This window comes from Bufo gargarizans, chromosome 2, assembly GCF_014858855.1.
Source record: "Bufo gargarizans isolate SCDJY-AF-19 chromosome 2, ASM1485885v1, whole genome shotgun sequence".
Taxonomy (NCBI): domain Eukaryota; kingdom Metazoa; phylum Chordata; class Amphibia; order Anura; family Bufonidae; genus Bufo; species Bufo gargarizans.
This window is the reverse complement of record NC_058081.1, coordinates 565,169,609-565,182,053: the sequence shown is the minus strand read 5'-3', so window position 1 is coordinate 565,182,053 and position 12,445 is coordinate 565,169,609. Positions and strand designations below refer to the sequence as shown.

The window sequence follows — 12,445 nt, the reverse complement described above, 5'->3', positions numbered from 1 at the left end:
CTGGATTGTAATCAATATTCATTGTCTATTTATACTCTGTATTGCACTTATGGTTTATTCTTGAGAAAGGCTCTGTGTCCGAGCCGAAACATTGCCTCACTGTGCCACTTGGGCTGAATAAATCACAGTTTTCTATTGGAAGTGCTGTCCGTTTCCTTCTCTATTTCTGGGTAAGAAGTTACACTCTGGGACATAGCACCCGTGACTATTTTTGTGAATTGGTGCTGCCATATTTTTTATTTTTATTTTTATATATATATATATATATTTATTTATTTATTTATTTTTTTCACATGGGCAGGTTATTCTGTATATCACACTTTTACTGTAGCATGTGATATGTTGTTTTATTATGTGTGTAAAGGAACCTTCTTTGCAGTTCCTAAATAAACGCATGAATTGCAAAGAGGGTAGGGTGGGGTGGGGGCTGAGATGGAAAAGCTTCCTGGAGGAAATAGACAATAATGATTTTTTTCTTGGACTTCAGAGGTGAACTTCCTGGATCTAACCATTTTTATAGAAGACCGTAAATTACACACTAAAGCCTCATGCACACGTCCGTGGAACATGGACAGTGAGATACCGGCCTGGATTCCTGCTGTGCAGGAGCACATGGCGTCATTAGTTGCTATGACACCGTGCGCCCGGTGCTGTACAGTAATACACTCATATACATAATATGAGAGAACACATATACAATATTAACAGAAAATATGAGGGTCATCCCCTATCCAGACATTACCTGGAGGTACACGATAGCAAGTGGAAGAGTCATCAGTATGTGGCATGGAAAAGGTAAAAACTGGAAGGAGAGGAGGTGATTTAAGAAAATACCTGTCACAAGATGAGACAAGATGGATTTTCAATTTGAATAGCCTTGCCCCCACTGGGGTAAAAAACCCAAAATTTATTAACGCTACCACACATTTAAGTACCAACATTACATCTTTATTGAAGTCATAACTACATAATTGTAAATATAAAAATTTGCAGGAGATGTTGAGATGTGGAACAATACCCCCACAGCAAGAGGATACAGTGGTTAGGGTGTTATAACTTTAAAATACCAACATTACATATATGCCATAAAGATTTATAAAAGAAAGCTCATCAATAACTTATAAAAAACATAACATATAAATAGCGAAGTGGAGCTATTCGCATTCGACAACTGAAATTGTGTTCTGTCTCCCTAACTTAAAGACTGCCTTGCAATAACCTGATCTGAATAACCCAGACCCAAAAGGATTCCTAAGGAGAAGCACAGGCAAGAGGACTCTATCCCTGAGGAAGAAAGGCGATCCTTTAGAAATGCGTCAGAATTTTGGTCCACAACAGCTCCTGTAAGCCAGTGTGATGTCACCAGCGCTCTGATTTGGAGCACAATCTTTTTTGAATAGGAAACGTGCTGCCGGCTGGGGCACGTTTTCCGACTACACAGCCTGACTGCTTCTACCGGACTGGAGGATCAGGACAACTATCAAGTATTCACCACTGCACATCAACATCACAGACTCTCCTCTATAAGTACAGGTAGGAGTGACGGTGTCACATGTAGATACTAAAAACAGCAGATGTTGTAGAATCCCGCTTCTAGTTATGGTATTTAAATTGTGGTGAAGCAGAAAACCACTACCACTTTCAACTACACTTTTACAAAATGTTGTGTGACAAATATTTCACAGCACATCAGGCACTATTTTGGAGTAAAATGGACCATAACATGGTGCATTTAATACACTGATAAATATGGGTTTCTACAGTTATGTAAAAACAAGAATTCAACAATTACTGTATATATGTAGTGAAGTATAAAATATATTAGCAGGTCTAGATACTTATATTGGCCACCACAGTCATGTTTAAGCCCTTAATGACTGCCGATACACCTTTTACGGTGGTCATTAAGGAGCTTTATTCTTGGCCACTGCCTAGTTTAAGGCACTGCATGGATCTCCCTTGCGGCAAACAGCAGGATATCAGTTCTTGTATGACAGCTAACCTCCTGCACTAATGGCCCAAATCGGCAGAAGTGCCAATCCTGGCTGTTTAGCCCCCTAGATGCAGCAGTCAATAGTGAAGACCCCCAGGTCTGCCATATGTGTATGCCTATTAGGCTGTGCCTAATGGACTGCCTGTGAGTATTCTACTGACAGCATATTACACTCTACTACTTAGCTAGTGCAGTGTGTTTTGGAAGCAATCAAAGGTTTGCAAGTCAAAGTCGCCTTGTGGGACTAAAGCCTCATGCACACGTCCATGAAACACGGACCATGTGATACCGGCCTGGATTCCTGCTAGATCATACCAGTGTATTACTGTACTGCGGCGGCAGCAGGAAGCGCACCGCATCATAGCAACCAATGACGAGGTGCGCTCCTGCACTCAGAAGAAGGCCGGTATCACACGGTCCGTTTTTTCACGGACGTGTGCATGAGGCTTAATGAGTGGAAAATCAAGAAATAAAGTTTAAAAAAGTTTTTTAAAAATTGGCAAAATTTATAATGTAAAATGGCAATGGTGGTATTGCTGTTTTTTGTACTCCTCCACAGAAAGAGTTAATAAAATGTAACAAATTATTTTGTGTGCCCTAATATGGTGTTATTAAAAACCTGTCCCCCCCCAAAAAAAAGCCCTCATATGGGTACATCAATGGAAAATTTTTAAAAAATTATCTCCTGAATTGTAAAGATCAAAAAATGAAAAATAAAATGCTACCATGCAGAGATGTGTTTCCATGGAAACAGAATACAGACTAAAGCCACTTTCACATGATCAGTATGAGATCAGTATTTTTTATCATTATTTGTAAGCCAAAACCAAGAGTGGGTCCAAACACAGAAAAACTTTTCCATTATAATTTTTCTCTATAGTGTCTAGTTCTGGTTCTGGCTTACAAATAGTAATGCAAAATACTGACCGTATGAAAGTGGCCTATAGCCCGTTTCATGCAGTCAGTGGTTGATCAGCGATTTCCATCAATGATTCTGAGCCAAAAACAGGTGTGGGTAAAAAAACAGAACAGGTGCAAATCTTTCCATTATACCTTCTACCTAGCCTCTATTCCTGGTTTTGATAATCACTGATCAAACACTAAACAAAACTGATATGTTACCCTGGGTTCAGACCTGAGCGTTTTACAGCGCGTTCCTACGCGCTGTAAAACGCACAACAGGCAAGAACCAATGATTCCCTATGGGAATGGTTCTCACCTGGGCGTTTTACAGCGCGTACGATCGCGCTGTAAAACGCCCGACGCTCAAACAAGTGCTTGAGCTTTTTTTTGGGCGTTTGTCGCGCGTTCCCGCACATAGATATTCGGGAACGCGCGACAATGTGTGCACGCCTGTCTCTGTATGCGCGATTGTAAACGCCCGTACAATCGCGCATACAGAGCGCTCGTTTCAGAACGCTGAGGTCTGAACCCAGCCTTAAAGCTGCCTAAGGGCTCATGCACATAAACATATTTTTTTTCAGTTTCCGTTTTCTGTATGCAGAACCATTCACTTCAATGGGGCTTGAAAAAAACAAAATGACTAAGTGTGCATTCTGTGTCCATATGTCCATTCCGCAAAAAAATAGAACATGTCCTATTCTTGTCCGTTTTGCGCCCAAGGACAGGCATTGTTACAATGGATCTGAAAAAAAACAATGCAACACAGATGTCACACGGATGTCATCCATTTTTTTTTTGGCGGATCCGTGTTTTGCGGACCGCAAAATACATACGGTCGTGTGCATGAGCCCTAAGGGTTCAGGCCTCATGCACATGACCATAGGCGGCAATCCAGGTGATACGGTGTGGAATGAAGGCACAGATCGGAAGCAAACAGAAGTACTACGCAGTGCTTCTAGGTGTTTTCTGTCTGCCTCCGCACCGCAAAAAAGAAGCGCATGCACTTCTTTTTTGTGGTGCGCACCATTGGATGCGGATCCCAAACCCCATTTAAGTGAATGAGCCTTGTGTCCGCAGACGCGGGCACACGGCTCCTGTGCATTGCAGACCACAATTTGCAGTCTGCAGCGCAGGCAAGGCTGGCACATGTTCGTGTGCATGAGGCTTTACAGAGTTTTTTTGAGGAGGTTTTGAGGAGGATTTTCCTGCAGGTTTTTCAGCCAAAGCCAGAAGTGGATCCAGCAGGAAGGAGAAGTACGAGTCCTTCCTTTGTATTTCTGATTCATTTGAAACCACTTCTGGCTTTGGCTGAAAAACCTGCAGGAAATTCTGCCTCAAAACCTCCTCCCAAAAAACTCCATGTTAACCTAACCTTATTCCGTGTAAAGCTACTTTCACACTGGTGTTAGGATTGTCTGGCAGACTGTTTTGGCAGGGGAACAGCCTTAATGGATCCGTACTAATGTTTGCATATGTGTGCTACCGGAAGTCGGCCCCGGCCCCATTTACTATAATGGGGATGGCCCAGAGATGCGGCCGGACAAAAAACGCAGCCAGTGTGAAAAAACCTAATCTGAGCCTGTATATGTACCATATAACATACATACATTCAGTAAGAAAACAGTAAAGACAGGCAGATAACAATGTGACTGCAGTCTTATTTTGCTGATGTCACCAGGCATCAAACCACCAAAACGGTGGAATGTGTGTCAAGCAGTGATTTTGTATATGTTACATTTTTCACACTATTCCATTAACGTCTAGTAATTAATAAAAGTGCTATGTCTTCGGGCACAGATTCCAGGTAACATTTATATCACAAAAAAGACTAAGGCCAAGTTCACACTTCAGTTATTTCCATCAGTTATTGTGAGGCATCCACAGAGATAAGGTGTAAGGGAAAGATCTGTACCTGTTCTGTGCTTTTGACCCACACCTGGTTTTGCCTCACAATAACTGATGGAAATAACTGACATAATACCGGCCATGTGTTTACCACCATTTTCTTTTTTCCTTCAAAACAAACATCCTGTCCTTGTCCACAAAACAGATAATTATAGGCCACGTTCTATATTTGTTTTGCAGGACTACGGCACTGTTCTGTCCCAGAGCAGGGAGATTCATTTCTGTATCATTACAGATCACATCTGTTGTATTTCTGTAGTTATTAGTTAGGTTATAGCACCATCTAGCGGTCTTAAAAATGTACTACACGTTGTTGGTGTATTAATAAAGATTATTGTATTGTTGGGAGGTGCAGAGCATTGTGGGAGTGTAGTGCATTCTGGGAAAGAGAAGCCCAGTCTCCATGTTACAGGACATCAGCAGAGCTGTCTCCTGCATATCTTCTTTTTAAACTCTTTTTGCATGCATATCTGGTGAGACTTCTACCTTTGTTTCAGGGACATTATGTATGCAGTGCTGTTTAGCTAGGTATTAGTGTTACTTAGGGAAAAAGGTTGTAACTGTTAGATGCTAGACATGCAATCCATGTCTAGGCAGACATTTTCGACATGTGCCCACTGTTAATGTAATGTTATAATACATGCTGTTCTATGCTTTATACTTATGCAAATTTTTGTATTCTTATAGTTTTACCAATCTCAAATACTCTTGTTTTGCCAATAAACAAGTTAGACTGAAAAGAGTATTTTTTTATTTTTTTTATTTTTCCCACCGGTTTTCAACCTTCCCCCTCCAACCACGAATCGGAAGTCCTGAGGGGCCTCAGCAGCAGAAAATAAAGAGAACACAGACTCCAACAGCCTATCAGAGTAAGGTTAATACGGTTGATCCCAGCAGTGTAGAGGAAGAGGGGAGGATAGTGGACAAAATCTAGAGGCACAGGGAGGGATTCAAATATATCATGGGGATCATACAAACCCCCTGAAGAGTCCTCCAGCAGCCTGTCGATCTCCACTCAGGATTAGTTACAGTCAACAATCTCAGGGAGGTTAGTCACAACGACATCAAGAAGGAGAGGGAACACTTCGGGGGAAACTGGAGGCACAAGGAGAGGGTCAAGTACAGTGACACGAGGAGAGAGAAGGGAGAATCGGCGGCAGTCCTGAGTATAGTTCATCAACCTGTCTCGCAGACCATCGAGTAGGGGAAGCACAAGAGGGCTACTCACAATGACACCGGGAGGAGAGCAACGGATCAACAAAGACTGAAGACGAACTCCACTGACAAACTCCACAGACGAACTTCGCACGCAGAGCTGACCACGGCGGCACGGTGAGGAGAAGAGGAGGAGAGGAGGAAAAAGGATCGGCAGGAACGACAGGATCGGCAGAAGTTAAGAACAGGCCCTCACGTCCGGGCTCAGCGGTCGGGGCCGTAGCGCTTATCTCACGGTCGTAGAGAGGATGCGAACAAAAATCAGCACGAGGACGCCAGGAGGTTCCGGGCAGCAGGACAGCTGAGCCGCGGGGAGGCGGAGAGCGCAACGTACTCTACGTCATCACGTCATCACGAATTTACATTTGAAAAAAGTGAGGTGGTTATGAAGGAGAAGAGAAGGAAAGAGGGAAAGTGAAGAAGAAGCGATACATATACACAAGGAGAAAAAGAGGCGGAATAAGGAAAAAAAAAAAAAAAAAAAGCAGGAACAAGGTATGGCCCCAAAAGCTAGTAGGCGCTCGACTGACCTCTCAAGTCAGAAACTCGGGTCCAAAACTGTTGAAACAACAAAAATAGACCAGTTCCTAAGGTCTCTGAGGGTTAATACGAGGGGCGGACAAAAGGAACCTGTCACAAAAAAAAATGACGACTCAGAGATGACTGAGTTAGAACCACAAAAAGCCTTTAGATACCCCGAAGAAGAAGACGGTATAATGGGGGAAGTTATCCCTAATGACAACTCCTCTCCGCTAGAAGAAATACTCCTAGCGGTTAAACAGAATGGGGATCTAATACAGGCGGTCACAACCCAACTTGGGTTTATCCAAGCTGATGTGGGACTAATAAAAGACGATTTGTCAAAAATGCGAGACAGAGTTAACAACCTTGAGAGTTCCGTTGCCCTGATACAGAATCAATCCAAAAAAATAAATACTGGAGTCTCCACATTTAAATTAGAATATAACCTTCTGAAGAAAAAGGTGGCGGACCTTGAGGATAGGTCACGAAGATATAACGTGAGAATAATAGGGATTCCAGAGGGTGTGGAAGAAAAAAAAACAACCCAATTCATACAGAAGTTAATCCTTGAGAATTTTGGGAAAGATTCGTTTTCTTCCTTTTTTATGATCGAAAGAGCTCATCGGGTCCCGGGGGGAAAACCAATTCCAGGGAGACCACCTCGGACATTCCTTGTTAAGTTATTGACTACAGGGGATAAAGACATCCTCTTGAGAAGGGCGAGGGAATGCTCACCGGTTCTATATAATGGGAATAGTTTGGCCTTTTTTCCAGATTTCTCAAAAGATATACAAGAAAAGAGACGCACATTCATGGCTGTTAAAAAGAAGCTAAGAGAAAGGGATATTAAATATTCTCTCATATTCCCAGCAAAACTGCGGATTATTTTCAATGATAAAATTCTTTTTTTTGACACCTCGGAAGAAGCCGCGGATTGGCTTGATCGAAATAATCGATGATTTAATTGATTTATGACCTGGCGGGAATAATATTTGTTATAAGGGGCTTATACCCCTAAATGTATTTCTCTTCGCTTCCTAATGGGGGTGGCTGAGTGGGGGGAGTGCGGGAGGGATGGTCATAGGAAAGAAATCTACTACAATATGTGGTGGATTGCCTGTACGAGGGGGGTGGGGGGGGTGGGGACGGGCTGTGGTGCGTCAAAATAGGTGTGATTTTCCTTTTTTTTTTCTTTTCTTCTTTCCTCTTTTTCCATCTAACCGTTGTTGATAATGTTGACTAGAATTATTGCTTGGAATATACGTGGTTTGGGGGATAGAGGAAAGAGACAAGCGGTTTTTGATTTGACTCAGGTCCATTTACCAGCAATAGTATGCCTGCTAGAGACCCACCTCACTGAGGAGACCTCTAGGGTGGTCGACAGGGGATGGGCTGCGCATACTTATCATTCTACCTTCTCTAACTACTCGAGAGGTGTTACTGTTTTTGATACATAGACTTATAGAGGCATCCTCTGTCGACCAACAGGGGAGATTTATTTTTTTATATTGTAGGTTAAGGGGGAAGATATGTATTTTGGCCTTTGTCTATATTCCACCGCCATTTTCCTTTTCGGTCCTTAACTCTCTGGTACTATTTATGGATAAATGGCCAGAGTGTCCAACACTGATTATTGGCGACTTTAACTGTGTCATTGATCCTGTACGGGATAGGGTCTCTACGAGTGTCAGGAGTGACAGTCCGGTCCAGGGGTCTCCCCTGGCACGGTTTTGCCTGGAGGCTGGATTTGAAGATGCTTGGGAATATCTGGGACAGGGGAAAAGGGCTTTTTCATGTTTTAGTAAAGCAGGTAAATCGATGTCCAGAATAGATCTTGCATTGATAAGTAGTAAACATGTGAAATTGGTAAAGCGAATGAAATATGAAACGAGGTCAATATCGGATCACTCACCGTTATTACTTGAACTTTGTTTATCTCAGGAAAGATATACACCAAAACCTCCTTTTAGACTAAATCCTTATTGGCTATCAGTCATAAAGACACATGAAATAATTCAAAATGAAATTGGCCGATTCTGGGATAATAATTATGGCTCAGCAAAAATTCAAGTGGTATGGGATACCTTTAAGGCGTATATGAGGGGATTGATGGTTAGTAACATCGCGAACCTTAGAAGGGAGTATGGGAAAAAACAGAAAAATCTAGAAGAACGTGTAGCACTGGCGACAGAATCCTTTCACATGAACAAGACGGAGGAGAACAGGGAAAATATGCAAAGAGCCACACAAATATATTCTAAGTTTTTATTGGATAAGGCCCAACAGAGCCTTTTCTTTAAAGGGCAAAAATATTTTACCGAGTCAGGGCGACCCGGTAAATTCTTGTCCAGAGTAATTTCAAGTCAACAATCCAAAAAACATATAGATAAGGTTCGAATGACTGATGGTAGGATGGTCACTAGACAGGGCCCGGTGGAGAAGGCCTTTGTTGATTATTTCCTTGATCTGTATAAAGCCGACTCTAACATCACAGATGATAAGATAGATTTCTATCTTGACAGGATCATCTTTCCAACTATTACTGAGACGCAAAAGAGAGCACTTGAACTAGAGGTCTCAATTCAGGAACTTGAGGGAGCTATTAAATTATGCTCAGCTAACTCCACTCCTGGTTCAGATGGGCTTCCATATGAATTTTATAGTAAATATAGGGATTGTATTCTTCCAAGACTGCTGGAGGTCTTTGCTGAATCAATGAAGGATGGGAAGCTGCCAGATTCAATGATGGAGGCTATAATAATATTAATTCCAAAAAAAGGCAAGGACCCTTTAGATTTAGAATCTTATAGACCAATCTCACTGCTTAATGCAGATGTAAAGCTTCTTGCGAGGGTCCTGGCTACAAGGCTTTCTAGGGTCATTTCCTCTATTGTCCATCCGGATCAGAGTGGCTTTATTCAGAACAAGGGCACACATCATAATTTACATCGGCTTTTCTCTAATATTCAGGCCCCTGGGGGGACCACTCGCTCCATCCTGTCATTGGATGCCTCCAAGGCCTTTGACAGGGTGGAGTGGCGCTTCCTCTGGAAGGTTCTCGCAAGGATGGGCTTTGGGGAAAAGTTTATACGTACTCTTAGGTTACTGTACAGATCTCCAAGGGCAAAATTGAGTCTTAATGGAATCCTCAGTAGTAGTATTGATTTAAATAGAGGCACGCGGCAGGGCTGCCCATTATCCCCCTTGTTATTCGATATTTATATCGAACCCCTTGCGATGGCCATCAGGCAGGATGATCAGGTTAAAGGATTTGGTACGTTAGGAATACAAGACCTGTATCTCCTTATATGCGGATGATGTTTTGTTTTTTATAGACCATACGGAAATTACTCTTCCTAGGATTATTCAAATGGTTAAAACATTTGGTGAGGTGTCTGGTCTTCTTATAAACTGGGCCAAGACCAGTTTGATGCCAATAGACCCCCTGCCACAGAAAGAGGCTCTTGTGACACAGTTGGACATTGTTGATACTTTTCAATACTTGGGTTTGACTATATCGCCTCGGGTTGAAAATTTTGTACAACTTAATTTGATCCCCATAATGGTAAAGACTAGAGCTAAAATAGGGATCTGGCTGAGACTTCCTCTATCTAGAGCTGACCGAGTCTCACTAGTTAAAATGGTGATACTACCACAATTTCTTTACGTGCTCAGGAATACACCTATTTGGATACAAGATAAATATTTTAAACTCATGGAAAGAATAATTAATGATTTAATATGGGGAAGAAAGCGAGTTCGAATAAAGCTGGAATATTTGTACAAACCAGTGGAGTGTGGGGGTCTAAATCTCCCTTACTTTAAAGGGTACTTTATTGCAGCCCAGCTATTGAGGTGCTATGAATCAGAGAACAGTGCATTGCTGGGGAAGTTGGTAACTAGCTATGCCCACAATAACATTTTTACCTTGTTGGAATCTGGTCTATTGAAGAGTTATGAGCGAGGCTACAGAGAGACTATAAAATTACTCCTGAAAGTGTGGGCTACAATTAGGACATGGTTGAAGGTTAAGGGTTCACTTACATTTACGCCCCTCTGGCATAATTTATATTTACAAAGGCTAGATGATATTGCAGCTGACACATTTTGGCAGAAGAATAAAATTCTGTATATCTCACAGGTAGTTAAAGATAGAGAAATTAAACCATTTATAGAGATGACACATAATATAAGAAACCTTTCATGGTTTAGGTATTTTCAATTGCGCTCAGTATTATCCAGTTTGGATGATAAACGGGTGTTGGATATAGATAATTCATCTTTTTTGAACGATTGGGTAGGGGGTACACTGTCTAGAATAAAAATTTCAAATATATATAAGTTATTACTTAAGGCACGGTTTAGTGATACACAGTCACCAGGACAAAAAGCGTGGGAGGTGGATTGTCCGAACTTACAAATAGAAGGGTGGGAGAATATTTTTGGGAACTTAGTTTCACTATCCCAGAACTTCAACCATGTTCTAATACAATTTTATATTTGCCATAGATTATATATCACTCCCCTATGGATGAATAAATGTGGGTTAAGAGACACGTCTAACTGCCCTAAATGCGACTCTGTAGGAGCGGACTTTCTTCATATGATATGGACTTGTCCAGAACTTATAAACTACTGGAATAATATTAATAATTGTATTATGTATAAACTAAAAGTTCGAATCCCTTTTGAACCACAAGTATTTGTGCTTAATGATCTTTCCAAATTAAATAATCACAAGTATCAAAAGATCTTCCTGAGCAGAATATTGATGTTGGCTAGAGTCTTGGTCAGTCAGACCTGGTTTGCTCGATTCACTCCAGATATAAATACATGGATAAACTTAATTGTTAAGGTAAAAAATTATGAGAAAATTTTGTACAAACAGAGGGAAGCTGAGGATCAGTGGATTAAGATATGGGGTGGTTGGAGGATTGATTAGTTGAGGTCAAACAGTTTTATTTATAGGGGTTCTATTTTGACGCACCACAGGCAGGGGGGGAGGGGGGGGGAACTGTATTCTGTTTTTCTATTTTGTAATGTTTTGATATACTAATTAAAGAAAAAAAAAAAAAAAAAAACAAGTTAGACTACAGAGAACAGTCCTCTTATTTGGAAGACAGGAATGGTTTATACTGAATGATAGACTGCACACTGTGTGAACGTGTATGAAGACAGAACAGTAAAACAGATGCTAGTCATCAAGGATGGTGGAGCCGCCACCACACACGCGGTCCTGCATATAAGATTGCAGTGGTTGCCATACAGTCACAAGAAGTGAGAGTGCAGCCTCAAGCAAGTACAGCACAATACAGACCACGTCCTTTCCTACATAGACCGAGTCTGCACAGAGACATTAAGCAGTCAGCAAAAGGCACACAATGTCCGCTAGCCAGGCATCATCATACAGGACCAGATCACAAGCAAGTTGCTCTAGCAAGTCCTCAATAAGAGAAAAGGCTGCTCTCGTCTGTGCAGAAGCTGAGGCTGCAAAAGTAAGGTCTTCGTTTGCTGCACAAGAGATGCAACTAAAGGAAGAGAGAGCACGCCTACAAGCGTCAAAGGAAAAAGAGAGAGCACGCATGCAAGCGTCACTGGAAGAAGAGACAGCACGCCTGCAAGCGTCAAAGGAAGAAGAGAAAGCACACCTGCAAGCGGCAAAAGGAAAAGAGAGAGCATACCTACAAGTGTCAATGGAAGAAGAGACAGCATACATGCAAGTGTCACTGGAAAAACTCGCCAGAGAGAAAGAAGCGGCAGCCGCAGTAGCCAAAGCCGAGTTCCTAGAAGCCTTGGAGTTCCCTGGATCTGAAAAACACAGCCAAGTACTTGGGCCAGACCTAGATTAATGAGATGCAACACAGTGTGTCTCAGAATACGTCCATCAGCATCCCAAGACAAAAGATG

General features: G+C 41.8%; 1 protein-coding gene across 19 annotated transcripts in view; it reads right to left on the bottom strand.

Annotated features, from left to right (window-relative positions):
* Positions 1 to 12,445, bottom strand: part of FLT3LG (fms related receptor tyrosine kinase 3 ligand) — a 254,839-nt gene that overhangs the window by 49,010 nt on the left and 193,384 nt on the right. For 2 of the 19 annotated variants that reach the window (XR_006387910.1, XM_044281663.1), the window contains exon 12: positions 743 to 802. The exons of 15 other annotated variants lie outside the window; for them this stretch is intronic. Coding sequence is in view for 1 of the 4 variants with exons in the window: in XM_044281663.1 (XP_044137598.1) it covers positions 743 to 802 (60 nt within the window). In the remaining 3 variants the exon portion in view is untranslated. Of the gene's footprint in view, positions 1 to 742; positions 835 to 12,445 lie in introns of those variants that run through there. 2 more of the 19 variants (XR_006387915.1, XM_044281670.1) reach the window with 2 other exon arrangements.